General features: G+C 38.6%; 1 protein-coding gene across 2 annotated transcripts in view; it reads right to left on the bottom strand.

The window, feature by feature from the left end:
* Nucleotides 1–830: 830 nt before the first annotated feature.
* The window catches only part of zfhx4 (zinc finger homeobox 4), a 120,368-nt gene continuing 98,191 nt past the window's right edge, over nucleotides 831–23,007 (bottom strand). For both annotated transcript variants that reach the window (XM_058059539.2, XM_058059540.2), the window contains 5 exons: nucleotides 13,972–14,105; nucleotides 13,271–13,471; nucleotides 12,271–12,388; nucleotides 6,858–12,194; nucleotides 831–5,578 (listed from right to left, as the gene is read on the bottom strand). In XM_058059539.2, the coding sequence (XP_057915522.2) occupies nucleotides 3,981–5,578; nucleotides 6,858–12,194; nucleotides 12,271–12,388; nucleotides 13,271–13,471; nucleotides 13,972–14,105 (7,388 nt within the window). In that variant the 3' untranslated portion in view covers nucleotides 831–3,980. The remainder of the gene's footprint in view (nucleotides 5,579–6,857; nucleotides 12,195–12,270; nucleotides 12,389–13,270; nucleotides 13,472–13,971; nucleotides 14,106–23,007) is intronic.

Raw genomic sequence — 23,007 nt, 5'->3', positions numbered from 1 at the left:
AAAAAATATTCAACAAATTAAAAATATTGACAAAATAAAGTAAAAATGACGTAAAATTATTTAAAATATTTGAAAATGTTAAAAATAAATTAAATTTAAAATATATATATTTAATTATTATAAAATAAAACAATAAATGTAGTTTCTCCAAAATGTTAAATGTTAAATAAATGTTAAATATTTCTAAAATTAAATTATTTATTATACAAATGTTTTTCATTTTAATATATTTTAATGTTTTAAAAATGACACATTTTTTGTTTTATATTATACTCATATTGTTATTACTTAGATATTTTTTTACTTTTTTTTTACAATTATTTTATAATGTTATTATTATTATTATTATATTTTATAATGGTCTTACAGTTGCACCATTATTATACTAACATTACTTCATGAATATTAATTAGTATTAAGACTTTTTTAAATACGAAAAAAATGTAATATTGTAATAATTAACTAATAATGTAAGAATACAATAACATTTATTTTATTATTGAAGTCTAAGTGATATTAATGGCATCGTAATTACTCAGTGTTGTAAAATAAATAAAAATAAAATAAATAAAAATAAAATAAATATAAAATAAATAAAAATAAAATGAATTAATTAATAAATATGAAAATAACTGTTTAAAGGAATTATTCAAAATAATATTCAAAATAATAAAAAATATTGCATAAGTCAAAATAAATTGCATTTAAAAAAAATAATAATATACGATAAATAAATACATTTAATCCAAACTGTTCAAACCAAAACCCAACTATTTCAACAAAAGTGTAATTTTTAAATGCGTAAATTAAGAAATCCCGGGAGACGTAGCTGGTTTGCAGATACAGTTTTTAATGTATCACAACAATGAGCAACAAACATACTTGATGAACTATTTCCAGAAGTTGTTCAAATACCATCTACAATAAACGTCATTTCAACTATGACAACAGGTCTGTGACAAATTAAAAAAAAAAAAACAAAACAACCCAAAAAAAAAAACAAAAACAAAAACAAAAAAAAAAAGGTTCCAAAACCATGTTATTACCGTGATACGGTACAGTTGAGACCTCAAACAGTACAGTAACAAAAAACTAATGCGACTACTCTCTATATATAAAACATCAATAACATTTTTGGTTTAGTTTATTTAAAGTTTTAGCCGTAGGGGCTTCTTCTTAATAAAACCTCAGGGTGCATTTCCTATGTAACCCAGATGTTGAAGAGTACATATTGAATAGGATATGATTGCGCCATGAAAATCCCTTTGACATCCAGAAGAACAATTTCCAAGTTTTTCGACCTTTTGAAGGCAGTCCTCATCAACATGACACAATCCATCCATTTTTTTATTTTTTTTTGTGTGTGTGTTTTTTTTTGTATTTTTTTTTTTTTTTTGTTAAAGTTCTTTTTTGTCATTTTTGGCTGCTGTGCAGTTGCAAGAAATATGTACAGTTGCTGTTGGACCATCCGTTGTTTTTGTTGGTTTGTTAGCTTTTTACCAGTCCTCGGCATTGGGGGGGGGTCGGGGTCGGGGTGGTGGGGGTGACGGAGATCGTCATCCTGTCTGTGACACTTAGCATCCGAGCACGCAAAGTTCAGTCTTAAAATGCTGAGCCACAGAATCGGAGTAAGGGGTGGGATTTTTTTTTTTTTTTTTTTTTGAGAGGGGGGGGGGCGGCTTTGGAATCAGGACAGTCGCTTTGTGTTTGTACAATGGCAGAATTGCACCTTGGGAGGCCAGAATGTCTCTTAGGAAAAAAAAAAAACAATCGAAAAGTGTCTTCAGGATTTAAAGTAACTGCTCAAAAATAAGGAGCTCACATAGGAAATTGGCTTTGGGAAAAGTGGGAATGGGGCGGACAAACAAACAAACAAAAAAACGAAAAAAAAGCTTTACAATGATAAAACATAAGAGGAAATGTAACTTGATGTCATTGTTTGAAACAATAACGAAGCATGATTTGATTTAACCTGTCAAACAGTTGCATTACATGCTACTTGCTCATCTCAGAATAGGAAATACCAAAAAAAAAAAGCAATACATTTTTGCATTTCTTCATATTAATAAATTTGTACCATGCACAGCCAACTACGAATATGTACAACAGCTTTGCTTTCTTTGTTCACCAGCCTTTTTTTTTTTTTTTTTTTTTGCGTTCATACAAATAGCCTTCTGTTACTTTGGAATGAATCACATTGGTTTTCAAACTAGGAAGTGATTCTTTAAAAAAAAAAAAAAAAAAAAAACAATAACAATAAAACCCTTTGACAGCGTTCACATTCTTAGTTCCACAGCATTTAAAAAAAAATAATAATAATAATTGCAAAAGCGGATAAAAAATAATGGATCAGTATTCGGTTTTTCGGAGAAATGATGGCAGGCAAAAATACAAATGACACAGTAGCAGCAAAACTTTTGTAAGGTAATACTTTGCAATGTTGAAAATTCCGTAACTGCACATCATCACCAAGTGCCCCCGGGGGGAGGATGAACGGGAGGACGTCCACTCGTGTGCCCGCTGGCACGGGTGTAACACTGTTTTTTTTTTTCAGTCCTACAAGTACATGAAATTGTTAAAAATACAACACAAATGTTTTGTGTTTTTTTGTATTTTTTTTTTGTACGTGTGGTATTTTTTTCTTTCTTTCCAAAACCAAAAAAAAAGCAGCAAACAAAAATAATCATTCTTTGTCTTGAACTTGTACCTTAACAGTTTCAAGTATACAGTACTGCTTTCATGGATGCACCAATTGTTAAATAGGTTGTTAGGCATCAATCCTGTAACACGTATGGACCGATATGCTGCTGACACAAATAATAATTAAAAACACACGCGCACGCACGCACACACGCACGCACATAAACAGAAAATCTCTATTAAATTAAACAAGATGGCCTACTTAAATGATAAAAATAAGTGCACTAGAGTCCAGACACGAGCAGGTACCGTAAGAGTACAGCAAATTCACCAAAGAAAAGTTCTATTCACATGATGGTAGAGTCTATAAAACTAGAGTTATTACCTCTTGAGAAAAAAGGTACGAGTGAGAAGGTTGGCACAGATTATTTGTATACAAGGGAGGAAAAAAAAAAAAAAAAAAAAAAGTAATGGGGCCCGGGGGCTGGGGGCCGGGGACAGGATCCGGGGGCCGGGGTCCAGGGTCCGGGTGGCAGGGGACAGGGGCTGGGTGCCGGGGGCGGTGGCCGGGGGGCCGGGGACGGGTTCTAGGGGCCGGGGGCGGGGGGCGGCATGTTGTAATACAAACTGGCAAACACGTTGGGAAGTTAGGGGGACGGGGGTCATCATCATCATCATCATCATCATCATCATCATACACCATTCTGAATTCCCTCATACTGTCAACTCAAAAGGATATGCACATCGTCCATTGTAACAGTTATATTGTCTCTTGGTACTCTATACACACCAAGGAAATGCGTCCGATAAAGCTCGACATGTTTTGGTTATCAGCCACGTGGAACCCGGGGCTTGCTGCTTTTTCAAACAAATGAGAAATGTTATGTTCTGACCTGAGAATTTAAAGCTACTGAATTATCTAAAAACTAAGAGAGATTCTCTTTGAGGGTTTCTGGATCGTCATCCCATACAGTACATGCTAGCATTTTGGAAAACAATCCAGCTGAGGTGCAATTTGCTATCATGAGAGTTTTTGGCTTGAAAACAAGCCCCCCCTCCAACAGAGGGGAGCTTGTGGGAATTGTTTTCCTACTCCATGTTTTTTTTTTTGTATACAATATAAGCTCAGTCAAGCATCTGCAACAGTTCTGTCCATAACAAAAAAAAAATCAATCTTGCCAGCATATCAATATGGGAAAAACAATCCTGAGTCAATCATTTGGTACTGGATATTTTTTTTTTTTTTTTTTTGGGTTAAGAGAAACTTTGGAACTGCAGTTTTTATTTATAAAAGTCTTATTTTTGTCTTTTAAGCAAGGGATCCTTTAACCAAGTCACTCCTAGACACTGAACATATCCATTCTGATACTACTGAAGCCGGCGTCGAGACCGGAGGCCGTTTTCGACTTGACGTCCAACGCGTTATCTAATTCGTTCAGCTTCTGGCTTAGCTCATTGTCAGACTCATCCGAACAACTCTCGGCGGGTAGCGAAGTTGGAACCCCTGAGGTGCTGCAGGAAGTTGAGGTAACCGTTGACGGCGAGGATAACGGGGGAGGCGGGGACGCAGACGGGGAAGAGGAAGAAGCAGCTTTTTGGGCTGTGGTGGCTGTGGCGTTGGCGGTGGCGTTGGCGGCATTGGCGTTGGTGGCGGTTGTGGTGGTGGCCTGGAACAGAACGTTAGGCCAGGACTTCATGGACAAGCGAGACAGATGGGGAAAGGTGTTATTCGAAGGAGCTGCAGACTGCGAGGTAGATGTGGCGTTAGGATTCGGGGGGCAGACGGAGTGAGGTAATAATCTAGTATGCTCTTTGGCATTTCTCATTGCTTGTTTGATTGTTTTCTCTTTGTGCAAGCTCGACTGAAGGTGTTGGCCAAGTGCTTCGTTGCCGTTGACGACCACGTTGCAGGCGACGCACGTGTAGTTGCTCACCGCTTTCCGAAGCACCGTTTCTTGCGGCTCGCTGAAAGCGTGTCCAAAGTAACACTGGGACTTCTGGTGACGTAGAACCGAGTCTTCGTCAGGGAATATCATCTGGCACTTCCTGCATATAAATTCGTGCTTGATGGACGGGACGATAAAAGCATCGGGGAAATCTTTGCTACTTTTGGTATCTGGTTTCGGTTCTTCGTTTGTGCTTTCTGTTGAAGAGCCCGTTTTGTTGTCGTCCTTAGCATCGTTAGCTTCTTTTGGTTTGAAGTTGGAATTGGTGCTCTTGACGCTCTGCGGCGGTTTCGCAGGGTTTGGTTGCTGCTGCTTGAGTTGCTTCTGTTGCTGCTCCAGTTGCTTCTGCTGCTTCTGCAGGGAGTCCTGAACGGACTGCTGGTACTGCTGGTACTGCTGCAGAATCGCCGTCGGCGACAAACCGGCGGCCATCGCAGCTTGCGGTACGGCCGCCGGTCCGTACGGGAACAGGTTCTCCATGCCGCAAAGCGGCGGGAAATAGCCGCCCGGTTGGACGCCTCTGGGAAGCTGTGGTGAGAAGCAGTTCGGGAACCCGGGAAGGAAGTACGGAAGGAACTGGCCCCCGAAAAGGGAGCTGGGATCCCCCGCGGCTAGAGCGTTCTGAAGCGCTTGCAGCTTCGCCGTGTCCAGCGGGGGCTCGCTTCCCGGTTTCCCTGCAGCCGGTTTGTCCCTCTTCTTGGCCATGCTGGGGGTCTCGGGTCGCGAGGCGCTGTCATTCTCGCCGCCCTTCGTCTTCATCTGAGGTGGCTTGTCTCCTGGTTTTTTACTCTCGGAGTCCTTCCCTTGCTGCTCTGTGTTATTTACTGCTGCCAAAGGTGTGGAGGGAACAGGAGGAGGAGGAGGAGGAGGTGGAGGAGGAGGAGGAGGAGTCTGCAGAATAGTCTTGGTTGGGGTAGTGCTGAGAGACATGGCAGGAGATGGGGTGGCTGGTGTAGGGAACCCAAGCATGCCAGCACCAGGAGATGCTAAAGCTGAAATACAGTAGTATATAGATATGGAAATATTCAATATTTAATTTAGAAATTTGTTCTTCATTTTTCAAATTTTGTGATTCAGATTTTGTTATGGATCAAAACTGTCACACGTGCCTTACAATAAATCAGTCCACCTTTATATAATAATTAGAAGAATAAGAAGAGTAAGAATATTATTATTATTATTATTATTACTAATAATAGTAATTACTAATATGATAATTTCATCATTATTATCAAATCATTATTAATTATCATTAGTAGTGGTAATTATTATTATTAACAATAATAATAATTATTAGTACTCATTATTATTATTATTATTACTACAACGACTAATAATGATTACTACTACTACTAATAATAATCATTCTTATTAGTAGTAATTATTATTATTATTATTAGTGTCATAATAATAATCATAATCATAATAATTACTAGTACTAATAATAATCATTATTATTATCATCATCATAATTACTACTACTAATAATAATAATGATTATTATTATTATTAGTAATTATTATTATTATTATAATCACTAATAATAATAATTACTACTACAAATAATGATGATAATGATCATCAGTAATTATTATTATTACTACTACTACACACTACTACTACTAATAATAATAATAATAACTACTACTAATAATAATGATTATCATCATCATAGTTACTACTACTAATAATAATGATCATTATTATCATCATCATAATTACTACTACTACTAATAATAATGATCATTATTATCAGTAGTAGTAATTATTATTAGTGATTATAATAATAATAATAATTACTACTAATAATAATAATGATCATTATATCATTATTAGTAATTATTAGTATTACGACAAAACACTACTACTACTATTAATAATAATAATAATTACCACTACTACGAATCATTATTAATAATAATAATAATAATAATTACTACTACTACTACTACTACTACTAATAATAATAATAATATAAATATGCCAAGCCAATCATTTTGAAAAGCAAACAACAAGACAAATGAAAGCAATGATAAAGATACATTTGTTGTACAAAAATCTCATTACCAGTCAAAACCTGATGATGAAATTATGCATGCATTATTCCAACCATTTTTTAATCTCAAAAATTGTATTTAAAAATAGGACTTTGCGACTAGACACCACCGCGATACGGAATAAACAGCAGTATCGGCGACTAAAACAGTGCATGATCGAGATCGTTTCATAAAGCTTGCAGTCTATTTGTTATGGTTTGTGATACTAACTCACCAGGTGTGTTGGGCGGGAAAACAGGAAGTGACGACGGCCCGTTGACTCCGGGTAGTAGCACCGGCGGAAGGCCGGAGATTCCCGGGTAGCCCGAGGGCAGGCTAAGGCCATGAAGTGCATTATTGTTGTCCACTGCGGTCTGTTGCTGCTGACCGGGTAGACTCAGTCCTTCACTGGCTTTCTTCATGCGATCCAGTTCTTGCTGGGCCATCAGTTGTCGGACAGTGGTTGGTGCTAGGTAGTCCTTTTCTCGATCCACCTGGTTGCCCAGGGTTTCTTGCACTTTGGTGATGTGCTGTTTGGAGAAGATGTGGTCTCGGATGGACATCCTGGGTGTGTACTTTATACCACACAAAGTACACTCAGGCCTCGGACCGTCTGGGGAACCTTGACTTATCATAAACGGCTTTCCGATGTTTATCTTGAATTTCTTTTCCTTAGCTCGGGCATTCTGGAACCAAACCTGAACGACACGTTTAGGAAGTCCGATCTCGTTGCCCAGCATCTCACACTCTTGCATCGTCGGAGTTCGGTAATCACTGAAACAGGCTTTGAGGACTTTGAGTTGAAGGTTACTCATCTGGGTTCGGAATCGTTTATGACCCGGTCTATCGCTTCCGCTGGCGTTTTTACCAGACTTGAAGGGATTCCCTGCCCCGAATGGACTCGGAGAACTGGGATCGGCAAGGCTTGACGATTCGCTCCTGTCGTTGATCTCGTCCATGTCGTCATCTCGGGAACTGAAGTAGGAGTCGCAGTCTTTTCCGGAGAAACTCAACGCCGGGCTCACCATGCTGAATTGGAATCGGTCGTTACCGATGTCGGAATTTGGCAACATGGCACCCTTGATATCGGTTAGCTTGTCTCCTCCGTTGGCGGTGAAGCTTTCAACTTCGTTGTTATTGCCTTCGTCTCCAGTTGTAGCATCGCTAATGGCTGTGTTAATTGACGATGTCTCATCAAAGTCCATCTTGCCGAGATCATACGAGGACGCTTCTGCTGAATTAACATTTGGCCCGTCGGTTTCATCACAGTTTTCAGCTTTTAATGATGAAGGGCTTAAGAAGTTTTTTACTTGCGACTCGGATGGTTTTACTGGGGTAGAAGATGCAGTCGGTAATTCGTAATCGTTTGGTTCGGTCTTAGTCGGCAACTGGGAGAAGTCGAAGAAATTATACTTGGGGCTTTCTTCTCTTTCGTTGTCTTGATTCATCATCGGGCTCGGCGGCAAACTAAAACCCGCTTGCTTAGCTTCATGCCAATGTCGGGATCGGATGTGACTATCAAGAGCTGACTTAGCCTTGAAGAGCGCTCTGCAGAACGGGCATTTTTTATGGGACTGCGAGGGTCCGATCGCTCTGAACTGCCCTTTTCGTTCTCTGGCGCGAGTATTTTGGAACCAAACTTGCACGACTCTCTTTTTTAAACCCACTTCCCTCGCAATGTGATCCAACATTTTTCTCGTCGGGTTCGAATCGATCAAGTATTTGTCGTAAAGGATCTCCAGTTGTTCGGGAGTGATTGTGGTTCTGAGGCGTTTATCTCTGTGATGTTCTTCGCTGTTGTTTCCGATGTCTTTATCGTTGACACTTTCGTCCTTATCGTCCAATTTTCTCTTCATTGACCCCGACCCCGAAGTCGAGGTCAAACCTGAACTACCCTGTGAAGAGATTTGTGAGAGGCCACCAGATAATATCTGGCTGGCCATTAAAGGGTTGTTGGGGTCAAATATCATATACGGCATATCGATGGGTCTTTCAAGGAACTGCGAGTGCAGGAATTGGTTCTGGGCGGCTAAGAAATGCATGTGTTGATGTTCTTGCCAGAGTTCCACTGTGGGGAACGCGATCTTGCACTGGTCGCACTGGTACTGAAGCATTTGGTGTGGGAGGCTATTTGTAAGGGAGGACAGCGCCAGGGACAGGGGACTGGACGGCACAGCAGCTGCCTGCGGTTGGGAATGGGGTCTCGACATCGGGGGCTGTGGGACCTTTTGAGGGGGCGGCTGAGGTGTACACGCCTTTGACGGTCTCGGTTCTGGTAGTGATTTCACCACGGGTGAGGGTGCTGTCTCCGTTTGTTTGAGTTCACTTTCGACGCGAGGTTCAAAGTCCGGTTTTGGGGAGGTTTTTCCTACGCTGGCTCGAGGGGACGCCATGACCGGGGAACTTGATCCAGAACTGCTCGCGGTTCCTTGGGAATGTCTCGGTGCGTCTAATGACTGTTGGGTCACTTTAACTGGACCTAGATCAGCAGAATCTAAGTATTCGTCAGACGGGTGGTCCTCGTTACCGTCCTCGTCTTCGTCTTTGTAGCACTGCTTCTTCTGGTGAGTGATGAGGTCGAAGATACGAGGAAAAACGATGCTACACTTTTTACACTGGTACTGCATGTTGTTGGTTCGGATGTAGCGCTCGTTGGTTAGCTCTTTTTTCTCGTTGTCTTTAGCATCCGCTTGGTTTTCGTAGCTCTTCCGGGCTTTTTGACGTGCGTTTTGGAACCACACAACAATAACTCGTGTCGGTAGATTAAGAACGGTGGAGAGCTGTTCGATTTCATCGTCTTTTGGATACGCATTGGTGTCAAAGAAATCCTGAAGAACTCTTAATTGGTAATCGGTGAATCTGGTTCTGGAGGACCTCTTATTTATGGTTGACTCGCTTCTGTAGTACTCGTGCGTCCCAAGCTGAGGTTCCATTCGGATATCTTCCAAGGTCGTGATCGGAGGAATATTAAAATTGTACGGAGAGTCTTTACTCCGTTGCCTCTCTTTAAAAAGTGTGTTCCGGAACCAGTGCTTTATGACCTTTTGCGGCAAACCGGACTTCTCTGACATTTCTTGAATTTGTTCTTCATTGGGGGAATTGTTGATATCGAAGTTGGCTCGCAGGATTTTAAGCTGGTCGTCAGTTATACGGGTACGCGGACGTTTAAACTGGGACTGGCGGAGGAAATTCGGATCGAGTCCCAGTTGTTGCTGGCAGAGTTGGGTAAGGTCTGTGGAGAGAGAGTCCATAGTTGGGAGCTGGAGGGCCAACTGAGGGGGCAAACCCGGGTGCTGGACTGATTGCATCATAAGAGGTGGGAAAAGAGGCAGATCCAAAGGAACAGGAAGTTGAACTTGAGGTGCAGGGGGAGCGGTGGGAGTCGGGGACGGATGTGGTGGTTGAAGTGGTGGCGCCTGGTGGGAAGGCTGATGGGGGGCAGGGGACGGTGAAGGTGTTGGCGTTTGGGGCTTGGGCATCGATGTCGGAGTCGGTTGAGGAGCTGTCACCGGTGCAGGAGCAGGAGGCGGCGGAGGTGGCGGAGGCGGTGGTGGCGGCGGCGGAGGCGGGGTCTCGGGTGAAGCCGGGTTGATTGGGTAGAGTTTGTCGTAGGCTTCTCTGTACTGTTGGGCAAACTTCTCGAGCTCGACGTACGGGAAAAACTGACTATGGACGTGCTCTTGGTGGCTTTTGAGAATCAGCATATTGGAGAAGAGTTTTCCGCACATTCCGCACTCGAGTTTATCGGTGTTCAATTCCATTTGTTCAACTCCATCTTTGTTTTTCTTTTGGTTCTTCTGTCTGTTTTCATTGTACTGGATCACAAGTTCAAATCCAAAGTTCTCCAACAGAGCTTTGGCGGCATTGCCCCTTGCTCCGGACACAATCCGAGGCGGCGGGACCAGGGGTTCTGGGAATTTTGACTTTTTCCCGTCTTTGTTGTCTTTTCCATTATCGTTTGAAGTCTCACATCGGTTTTCCAGCTTTGCTCTGCTTTCCTGTTTTTCAAGGTGCTCCTCTGCGTCTTTTGACATTTGAATCTCCGACACGGACACACTGCCGGGTTCCAGTTTGGGTTTATGGCTCAGCAGTTGCTGGTTTTTCTGCGACTGTGTCTGCGAGACTTGTTGTTGTTGTTGTTGTTGTTGTTGTTGAGCCTGTTGCAGTTGATGCTGTTGTTGCATCTGCTGCTTTAAATCCTCTAAGAAAGACCCGGTAAGACCCGGCATTCCGAAAGCCGCCGCTGAATGAAGAGCAAGCTCCGGGCTGAGATTGAACTCCGCTCCAGGGATGTAGAACGGGAATAGGAATTGCGGCTGTTGGAATTGCAGCAGTGCTTCCGGGGTCATTGGGAAATGTGGGAAGAAAGCCGGATTAAGGAACTGAGGCTGGAAGAATGCAGCCTGCTGCTGGAGTTCATGCTGAAGCTGCATTTGAAGTTGCGCTGACGACTGGGCCGACTGGTGGCTGCTGGACTGCGCGGAAGCGTGTTCGCTAGTTTTTGTGTTGTTGTTGCCGTTAGCATCTTTGGGTTCTGCGGTATTCTCTTTGTTAGCGGAAGGGGTTCCACTTCGGGTGGAGTCAGAGTTACTGTTGTTTCCATGTGTGCTCGGAGCAGGACTTTTTGCCGGGACCGGACCACTCGTGCTCATTTCAGACTTGGCGGTCCGGGCTTTGGTCTGGTGGAGTACTGACCTCATGTGGATCTCAAGTGTTGAGCTTTGGCTATAAGCGACATTGCAAATATTGCATTTGTATGGTTTGTTGTCGATGTTGTTTCCCGGTTCTTGGGCAACTGGACTCGACGCCTCTTGAAGGACCTTCTTCAACTTGTGCAGATGGGACACAGAATTGTAGTGCACTAGTAAAATGTTCTTCTGAGTAAAGGACTCCTTGCATACTGTGCACTTGTAAGGCCTTGAAGGATCTAAAAACTTCTCCATGGTGAAGTTGGGCCCTTTTCGAAATGGTAGGGTCCGTTTCGGTTCTGCTCCCATGTCGTCTATCAGAGAACTGCTGTCGCTTCCGGTAGGACTGGGCTTCTCTTCCTGGTCCATTTCATCATCCTTGTCCAAGTCGTGCTCAAACGCTTGAGCTTCCTCCAAAGCTCTGGCTTCGCTTTCGGTGATGTCTCCATTCAGAGGCAGATTCCCGATCAGTTGCTGCACTTCAGCTTCCGTCAGTTCCGGATGTCCGTTTTCCAAATGTTTCCTGAGGGCCAGGAATGTTCTGAAGCTGCGCTGGCAAAGGCTGCACATGGTGGCCGCTCTGATGGCGTGGTACTGGGAATGTATCTGGAGCTTCTGCATGGTCTTGAAGGCCAGGCTGCAGTGGTTGCAACGGTACTTGTACACATGGCGGTCGGACACCGAGAGCTGCTGTTGTTGCTGTTGGAGCCTCTGGAGTTCACCGAGATGATCCTGAAGGGTGTCAGGGGACTTGGTGTCGTGCCCTAATCCGACTGCTCTCTTCCAGTCCGGGGCCTCCGAGGCCTCCTTTGGGGGCTTCATTTCCTCATCTTGGAGGTCCGATTCATTCTTGTCTTGGCTGTTCAGCACATCTTTTGAGTTCCCTACAAGAACACAATTATAAGAGTTATAAATAGAACCAAAAAAAACAAGCACTGATCTCTCAAAACGGATGCTTACCTTGCGGTTTTCCAGACCCATCAGCACAGACTGAAGAATCTGCTGAAGGCGGTCCTTTGTCTTGTCCAGTTTGAGAATGGGGAATACTATTTGGTACTGCCGTATCAGGTCCAACAACCTATCAAGACCAAACACATTTTTTCCAACATAAGAACATGGACTCCGTCCATCACTTTCATTTGTTCACTTCCTGCTTTTCTAATATAATTTAAGTTTTTTTTTGTTTTACTTTTTTGTTTTTTTCAAATTTTTTTAAATTATATTTTTATCACGGACCGTAACTGGTACATTTGTTCACTTCCTGCTTTCCTAATATAGTTAGTTTTATTTTTTAATTTTTAAATTTAAATAATTTTTTTTTATTTTATTTTTGTCACGTACCGTAACTGTTACATTTGTTCACTTCTTGCTTTCCTAATATAGTTAAAGGTTTTTTTTTGGCTTTTGTTTTTTAAATTTTTTTTTATTTTATTTTTGTCACATACAGTAACTGTTACATTTGTTCACTTCCTGCTTTCCTAATATAGTTAAAGGTTTTTTTTGTTTTTTGTTTTTTTAATTTTTTTTATTTCTTTTTTGTCACATACAGTAACTGTTACATTTGTTCACTTCCTGCTTTCCTAATAGTTAGTTTTAAAAAAATAATAATTTTTTATTTTTTAATTTTTTTGTCCTGTACCGAAGTACGAGGTGATATGGCCATACAATGACATAATGGCTAACTGGCATAACTGTCAATATAGTGATATACATAGCATTGTTTGAGTTCCTTACTTACTTGGAATCAAACTATGGAATGGATTGAGTAATTATTAACAGTATTCTTTCAGAATGACAGCAAAGAAAAAATATGAAGTCACCTCCAAGGACAATAGTCTCAAAGGCAAACGTTGCTTGGATGTTTATAATTGCCAAAGAGGACAGCGAGGTCACCGGGTACTCCGCACCAAATTATACCAATCGCAATTACCGGCAATTACACGCACACATGCACACATACCGTCATAATGAGCTTTTCCACGCAGTCAGGTGCCACGCTGTGAAGGTGGGTGAGATGCAGCTGCAGGTGAATCTTGTTGCTGAGGACGTCCTGACATAACGGGCATCGGATAACCGGCTGCATGGAATGCTGGGACATGACGTGGAGTTGCATACGGTTAGCATCTTTACTGCTGTAGTTGCAGTAAGGACACTGCTGGACCTACAAAAAGAACATAGATCGTATTCATTGTAGGTCCCAAACGGCTGCATATACTTGAATGTGAGTCGCCCCTATAGAGCGCGCCACCCAATAACTCCACTCATTCCATTTTATTTGCCGAAAAAACAACACTTGTTTTAATCTCATGATTACAAATGACAAAGGTGTGTACTCCACCGAGCTACGCCTTTGCCCTCATTACAGGAAGTACCCCACGAACACGGCCGCCTCCCTACCACCTACCATTTTAATAGAATCCATTTCTGAAATGACAAAGTCTTCCCTTCTTAAAGGGGCCCAGACGGGCTAATACTTCATAATCTAATTTAAAAACACATATACTTTAAAGAGATGCAAACTGGGGCGGGGGAGCCATAAGGCTCATGCAGGTATTCCACTTAAGAGCATGAAGACGGGGCGGCTGTTCTTCATAGTAAAAAGCTCTACCATTTTTTTTTTTTACTGTTACAATGGATTAGATGGATTCAAAAAAATGTTACCTGGTCTACGGTAGAGTTCTTGCCTTCCGAGGATTTGGGCCGTTTGGGAGGGCTGTCAATTTGTCGATCGGGCTGAAGGGAATGTTTCACCGCCACCGTCTCTCCAGTGGCGTCTTTGGATGCGGCATTCACACCTAAAACAAGCGGGGAGAGAAAAACATCTATTTTTAGAAAAAAACACAGCAATTCCAAAAGGTAGTATTTTTTAAATGATTATTTTAAGTATTTCCAGAAAAGTTAAGAAAAATAAAATATGAAAAATGTATAGTTAAAAACTAATAAACAATAATAAAAACAAATGAAACCAATTATTTTAAATTATTAAATTAAATTATTTTCTTAAAATGTTGTGTTTTTCAATTATTATTTTCAGTATTTAAGTATTTCCTGAAAAATTATTAAGGAAAATAAAATATGAAAAATGTATAATTAAAAATCAAATAGAATAAGAAAAGAAATGAATATGAGATAATTAAAAAAAGATAAAAACTAGTATTTAAATTTAATTAAATTATTTTTTAAATGTCGTATTTTTTTAAATTAGTATTTTAAGTATTTAAGTATTTCCAGAGAAATTATTAAGAAAAATAAAATATGAAAAATGTATCATAAAAAACAAATAAAATAAGAAAAAATGAATAAAGATAATAAAACCAAGTATTTAAAATTATTTAATTAAATTATTTTCTTAAAATGTCATATTTTGTAAATGATTATTTTAAGTATTTAAGTATTTCCTGAACAATTATTAAGAAAAATAAAATATGAAAAATGTATAATTAAAAAACAAATAAAATAGGAAACAATGAATATAAGATCATAAAAAGTATTTCTAATTATTAAATAAAATTATTTTCTTTAATAAAACAAATGTTTAAATATTATTCTTAAATAATAAAACTAAAATAAAAATAAATAAATTCAAAAGTAAAAATATTATTACTCTTATTATATAATGAAACACATTTTTAATAATTTTAAATATTCCAAATATTTAATAATAAAAATCAATAATTAAATTATTCATTATTACAATAAATAATTCAATCAATAAATCATTCTTATTTAAATAATAAACCATACTAAAAATTAATATTAAAAGTAATACAACAACTAATAAAATATTGTTTTTAAATAACGAAACTGCATTTTACCGGTTGTTTTTTTTCTCGCTATTTTCTCCATCTACTCTACTCGCCAACCGCTTTTTAAAGGCACATACAGGTTATCGTTCAAAGGATTTGACATCAACACAACCAAAGTGTGGAAACACACACACACACACACACACACACACACACACACACACTTCCTGCCCCGAGGCCATGTGAAATGGAGGAAAACTCAGGCCCGGCTCATTATCACAGCACGACATACATTAAATGTTATGGTAATATTATACACTTCATTAGATCATATACATTTCCCCAGCTGCTTCAACGACGCCTCTGTCTGCACGAGATGCTAAATTTTCAGGGCTTGGGTTAGCTGTTGGTGGTGGTCGGGGGTGGGGGGGTATATTCATTCATGTGTGTGTGTGATTTGTACATGCATGTGCAAGCGTGTGTGACGTTTACAAACAGCGCTCAATGCAGGAAAAATCAGCCTCTGGTTGTATTTAACGATAAATCTTTCATTAGTTTCTTCTTCCTGTGTGTAGCCGCTGCTGCAAAACAAAGAGGCAGCAACAGCAACAGAACCCCCCCCCCCCCCCCCGCCCTTCCATCACCAAGTAGTCATCATCCACAAACACCCCCCCCCCCTCACTCCCTCGCCTGGTCACTCAAGGCAATATGCGAGCCTCGCTCTTGCGAATCAACGCTTCACGCTGCATGCACAAATGGAGGAAAAAAAATGGGAAATCAAAGCGCTGATACATGGAGAGAAGGGTTTTTTTGGGGGGGGGGGGGGGGGTTTAGAGACATATTTTGTAGTTCATATTATTCCGCGGCTCATGTTTTTTATTGGGCGCATATCAATTCCTGTGGCCCGTTCATGCATTTTAATTCTGTTGCATTAAGTAGGCGTTCCACTTATTTTTATTTGTAATCCCTTATATATCTGGAGTATGAAATATTGGCCTGTCAAAGGAAGTGACAAGAGAGAAACGGAGGAAGTGGATAAAAAAAAAAAATAAAATAAAAAAATAAAAGCACAAGGGCACAATGTGAATTTCTAAGAACATCCGAGAATTGTGCGGCGGCGGCGGCGAAAAAAAAAAAAAAGCGAGGTAATCTTCTCCTTGTATGATGTCCATATGTGCACGCGTGTTCCGTGACAGTTCAATGCAGCCGTCATACAACCTGACCCCCCCCCCCACATATACCCCCCTCCCACATTCATTATAACCAATTCTCATTTCCAACTTTCAATTTTTGCACTCCATTTGCAACTAAATTGCAAAGGAGATGAGGCAAAGTGTCAGACAACGCATTTACATGGTGGATGCAGAATGGGGGGGCATATGTGGTGGGGGGGGGGCAAACCCACACATCACCATTGATTACTGTCATGGCGTATGTATGTTTGCGTAACGGCCCCGTTGGAGAAAACACACTTGGCCTAACCTTGAATTTTCTCTCCGTGGACTCTCAGATTTAAATGGGCGGGCCCTAATAAACAACCCCCCCCTCACCCACGCACCGACCCCCGTCCTCCAAACATGGAATGACCCAAAACTAAAAAGGATATAGAATCATTAAAAAGCCATAATGGGTAAAAAAAAAAAAAAATAAGCAACCCCCCCCTTCTACATTTTCCTTTGTCTGCATCCCTCCATCCTTATGTGGGCTCCACCAGCTGCAGCCCAGTGAAGCATCGGGGCCGAATAAACCTGACAACCCCCCCATACCCCCCCCATACATACATACAACACCCTAACCCGCCCCCCCCTCCCACTTCCACCAATGACAAATGTCCGCATGCAAGCAAGACCTGGCTTGATTAGATAAATCAAAAGGTGATTTATGACACTCGCCCCGCTTTTTGCATTTCATTGGCGCGGAGGAGGGTGGATGGTGGGGGCGAATGGGGGTGGGGGTTGGTGGTGGGGGGGTGCGGAACACTCGCCACCCGTCTTTATTTGCAACTGTCAGTGGCGTTTAGGGTGTTGCGTTTGCGTGCACAGAGAGAGACAGGCAGGGTTCGGATTTGGTGCTTGGATACTACGGGCCTATTATTAGACCCCAAATATGCCCACTTAAGCCAATTTTATGGGCAAGACTTGACAGTAAAATGACAGGAATTCATAGGAATGAACCTACCTTACCCCAATCACTGCTTATTGGCTTCTCATTAGTTCAACAGTAACTACTCTAAATGGGTATGCCTTAGTTCATCAGCAACTACTCTAAATTTAGATGCCTTAGTTCCTCTGTAACTACTCCACTCATTAGTTCCTCTCAGTTAATCAGTAACTACTTTAAAAGGATATGCCTTAGTTCATCAGTAACTACTCTAAATGTAGATGCCTTAGTTCCTCAGTAACTACTCCACTCATTAGTTCCTCTCAGTTAATCAACTACTACTCTAAATGGATATGCCTTAGTTCACCAGTAACTACTCTAAATTTAGATGCCTTAGTTCCTCGGTAACTACTCCACTCATTAGTTCCTCTCAGTTAATCAGTAACTACTCTAAATGCATATGCCTTAGTTCATCAGTAACTACTCTAAATGTAGATGCCTTAGTTCCTCAGTAACTACTCCACTCATTAGTTCCTCTCAGTTAATCAGTAACTACTCTAAATGGATATGCCTTAGTTCATCAGTAACTACTCTAAATGTAGATGCCTTAGTTCCTCAGTAACTACTCCACTCATTAGTTCCTCTCAGTTAATCAGTAACTACTCTAAATGGATATGCCTTAGTTCATCAGTAACTACTCTAAATTTAGATGCCTTAGTTCCTCAGTAACTACTCCACTCATTAGTTCCTCTCAGTTCATCAGTAACTACTCTAAATTTAGATGCCTTAGTTCATCAGTAACTACTCTAAATTTAGATGCCTTAGTTTCTCAGTAATTACTCTAAATATATATACCTTAGTTAATCAGTAACCACTCTACTCATTAGTTCATCGGTAACCACTCTATTCAGTTCATCAGTCACTACTCTAAACGTATGTGCCTTTGTTCATCAGTAACTACTCTACTCATTAGGTCCATAGTAAGTACTCTAAATTTAGATGCCTTCGTTAATCAGTAACCACTCTACTCCATAGTTCCTCAGTAACTACTCTAAATCTATGTGAATTAGTTCATCAGTATCCTCTCTATCCATTATTTCCCAAGTAACTACTCTACATTTATGTGCCGCTCTACTCATTAGTTTCTCAGTAACCACTCTATCCATTAGTTCCTAAGTAACTACTCTACATTTATGTGCCTTTGTTCATCAGTAACTAATCCACTCATCAGTTCATCAGTAACCACTCTACTCATTAGTTCCCCAGTAACTGCTCTAAATTGATATGCCATAGTTCCTCGGTAACTACTCTACTCATTAGTTCCCCAGTAACTACTCTAAATTGATATGCCTTGGTTCCTCGGTAACTACTCTACTCATTAGTTCCTCAGTAACTACTTTAAATTTATGTGCCTTAGTTCCTCATTAACTACTGTACTCATTTGTTCCATAGTAACTACTCTAAATTGACGTGCCTTGTTGTTCAGTCACTACTGTACTCATTAGTTCCTGAGTAACTAGTCTAAACTAGTGGATACATTTATAACAACACACATAAGCATGAGTCTTATTTATGTATTAAATTGAATATTTGTTCTTACTTTGTCAACTATATTGGGTATTAGGAATGTAGAGGTGAATATAGGGGTGTTATTTCATGTCTGCAGGGCTCTAACAGGTCTTTTATGCTGGAACTATGAAAATAGGATTGCATACAAGGAATGTTTGGGATGATGTTCCATTTTTAGCGTCAGGAAGTCTTCGACATTTTGTGCAAACATCCCGCCTCTGACCTGGCGCTAGCTTGCTGATCGTCCATTCCGGACCATTCCATGAAAATACAAACGGCTCCGCAGCTTAAGCGAGAGTAGGCCGGGTGGCGGCAGCTTGGATTTAGTATTCAATTTAGCGCTGCTGAGGCCCGGCAGACTGGCTAAGGTTACGCAGCAGTAAATCTACGGGGGGGGGGGGGGTTGAGGCCAAAATGGGCCGGTCGACATGATTTACTCGTCTCTGGCTCGGAGGTCACGCATTAGGCTGACCTCTGGTTGCCTGATAACATTACAACAACACACCCTGAACCCCAAAGTCTCACCAAAGCAGGCAGGGAGCGTCAAAAAAAGCAACTGTCTGATTTGCGTTTTTTTTTTTTTTTTTTTTCATTTGATAAGACATGAATACGAAACATGGCTTTGTCACGTTTGACAAATCGTGTCTGACACGCGACAGGCTGTCATTATGAAAAAAAACACACACACACACACAGAAGAATAGCTGCAGGCCTGCAATTAAACATGCTAATATCTTTAATATATTTTAATCTCATCTCAGACTGAAAAGAAGCGGAGCTTTCATCGCAAATCTGCAAGATGAAAAAAAATAAAACGAACAAACAAATATTTTACTATTTTAGTAATTTTATAATAATAATAAGAATAATAAATTTTAGTTTTGTAATTGTTTATTTTATTTTATTATTTATATTATACTATTATAATATTATATTATTATTATATATATTATAATTTTAGTAATTTAATAATTATTATAATATCTTTAATATATTTTAATCTCATCTCAGATGGATGCAAATGGTGGAAAAACAACAAAACAAACAAGGAATATTTTGCTATTTTAGTAATTTTATAATAATAATAATAATAAATTTTTGTTTTAGTAATTTTTATTTTATTTTATTATTTCTATTATATTATATTGCTTGTTATATTATTATTATATATATTATGATTTTTGTAATTTAATAATTATTATAATATCTTTAATATATTTTAATTTCATCTCAGACTGAAGATGGATGCAAATGAATAAAACAAAAAACAAATAAGGCATTTTAGTATTTTATTAATTGTATAATAATAATAATAATAATAATAATAAATCTTAGTTTAAGTAATTTTTATTATATATTTTTTTTATCATTTTATTATTATTTTATTATTATTATTTTATTATTATAGACTTTTTTAAATATTATTATATTATTATTTTAGTAATTTCATAATAACAATAATAATAGTAATGATAACAATCATAATAATAATAATGACAATAATAATATAAATAAATAAATTTATTAAATAAATAAATAATAAAAATAATAACAATAATAAAAATAATAAAAATAATAAAAATAATAAAAATAATAAAAATAATAAATATAATAAATATAATAAAAAATAATAAAAATAATAAAAATAATAAAAAATTTATATTGTGTATTAATATAGTGAGTAATTTCTCTGCTAATTGGAAGCAGGTAGATATCGGGTCCATGTGACAGCCTCATTTCCATACGCAGGCCTTTTGTTTAGTTGGTTATTTATAAGAAGTGGGGCCCCTGAGCCATGGCGACATGCGCCCGTCTACGCCGAGCAGCACAAAGCTATCTGGAAGTAATCCACATCGGGGACATTTGCATGGAGAATGTAACATGGATTATAATTAATCTAAAGTGACATGGGATTTAAAAAGACAATGTAAATGAAGCAAGGGAAAAAGGCCCACGCTGCCTTTCCTTGCCCCCCCCCCTCTCCTCTCCTCCATCCCGGATTCCTCTTATCGTCCATCTTCTCTGCATCTGCATGCCCCCCCCCCTCCTCTTTGTTTAAAGCATCGCAGAGATGACGTGTGCAAGCAGCAGACTGCTCACTTGGCCACGCTGTAATCCCTCCCCTCCGTGGGGGGGGGGGGGGGGGGTGATCACACATGGGCGCATCTGAAGCGCAAGGAGGAAGGACTTGCTCCATCCCACAACGGATGCTAACACTGGCATAGCAGCACGTCGATGAATACAGTACAATACAGGAAAATGACAGTATACATATATAGTATATAAAAAAAATACATATATAAATATAAAAATATATATGAATATAAATAAGTGTGTAGTGTAAAAATAATTGAAAACATTCTAAAAATATTTGAAGTTTTATATACTCAAATATATACATATGTATAAATATATATTTATATTATATATTCTAATATTTTATATATTTAATTTTATTTTATATTTTATTTATTTTTTATTAATTTTAATTTATTTTATTTTTATTTTAATACTAATAATTATTGTATATATTATATGTATGTTATTGTATAGTAATATTATTATATATATTTTTTTCTATATTTATCAATATATATATATATTATATATTTTATAATATATAATATATATATTTTATATATTAGTTTATATTATATTTCTAAAATATTACAGATATTTTCAAATAATACAAGACAATCTAATTGCAGAATAAAGTCTATAATCTAATAAAAAAGAAATAAAAATATTAATAACAATATAATAATAAATATACTATAATACTAGAATACTATAAAATAAAATAAACTGGATCCAAAATAAAATGTATACACAATATTGTAGTATACAAAATAACAATTTTTTTTAAAATCCTGAATAAAAATGAATATTTTCTAATATATTTAAAATCATAACACAATTAATGTTACAGAATAAAGTCTATAATAAAAGTTAAAAAACAAACATAAATATTTTATATATATAATATAATGTATTATGTCAACTGAACTAAGAATATAATATAATAAAATATAAAATATAATATACTAAAAACATAATCTACATAATTAAAAATATACAGAATCAAATGTATGTGAAAAATATTTTTATCTTAAAAAATGTATATTTTATAAGGTATCTAAAATAATATAATGCAATATAATCACAAATACATTTGAATCCACAAGTCAAATCCATGTCTATTATTACTTGACCCTCATGTGATTTTTATGATTTTTTTGGCATGTGTGCAGCAGTGTTAAATGACACTGACGGTAATATACGGTGCTAAATGCATGGACAGTGGTGCCCCCCCCCCACCCCCCACCCCCTCCAACACCGACAGGCCTGTCAGAGAGATAGAGCTGAAAGATAGATGACGAGCCAAACTAATAGGGCCCAGCCTCGCTGGGCTCGCCTTCTGCCTCATTGAGCCTCACATTATGGAGCAAGGTATGGCATGCTTGGATGGAGGAGGAGGTGGGGGGGGGGGGGGGGTGGAAGGTGTCTGCTTGGTGCAAGAAGCCCATGTGATGAAAACGGAGGAGTCTGCAAAAACACTAGTCAAAGATCCTCTATATGACAAAAAGGTTCTGCTGTTCTTAGGAACCTGATGCAAACACACTAGTCAAAGATCCTCTATATGACAAAAATGTTCTGCTGTTTTTAGGAACCAGCCTCAAAACACTACTCAAAGATCCTCTATATGACGAAAACGTTCTGCTGTTTTTAGGAACCTGATGTTAAAAAAAACTAGTCAAAGATCATCTATATGACAAAAAGGTTCTGCTGTTTTTAGGAAGCTGATGCAAAAACACTAGTCAAAGATCCTCTATTTGACAAAAAGGTTCCGCTGTTTTTAGGAACCTGCTGCAAAAACACTAATCAAAGATCCTCTATATGAGAAAACAGCACTGCTATTTTTAGGAACCAGCCTCAAAAACACTAGTCAAAGATCCTCTATATGACAAAAAGGTTATGCTGTTTTAGGAACCTACCGCAAAAACACTAATCAAAGATCCTCTATATGACAAAAGGGTTCTGCTGTTTTTAGAAACCAGCCGCAAAAACACTAATCAAAGATCCTCTATATGACAAAAACGTTCTGCTGTTTTTAGGAACCTGATGCAAAAACACTAATCAAAGATCCTCTATCACAAAAAAATGTTCTGCTGTTTTTAAGAACCTGATGCAAAAACACTAGTCAAAGATCCTCTATAACAAAAAAATGTTCTGCTGTTTTTAGGAACCTGATGCAAAAACATTAGTCAAAGATCCTCTATAA

This window comes from Doryrhamphus excisus, linkage group LG5 (genome assembly GCF_037039965.1).
Source record: "Doryrhamphus excisus strain RoL-2023G ecotype Guam linkage group LG5, RoL_Dexc_Guam_v1.1, whole genome shotgun sequence".
Lineage (NCBI taxonomy): Eukaryota > Metazoa > Chordata > Actinopteri > Syngnathiformes > Syngnathidae > Doryrhamphus > Doryrhamphus excisus.
The sequence above is the reverse complement of the archived record's forward strand: the minus strand, read 5'-3'. Positions and strand labels throughout refer to the sequence as shown.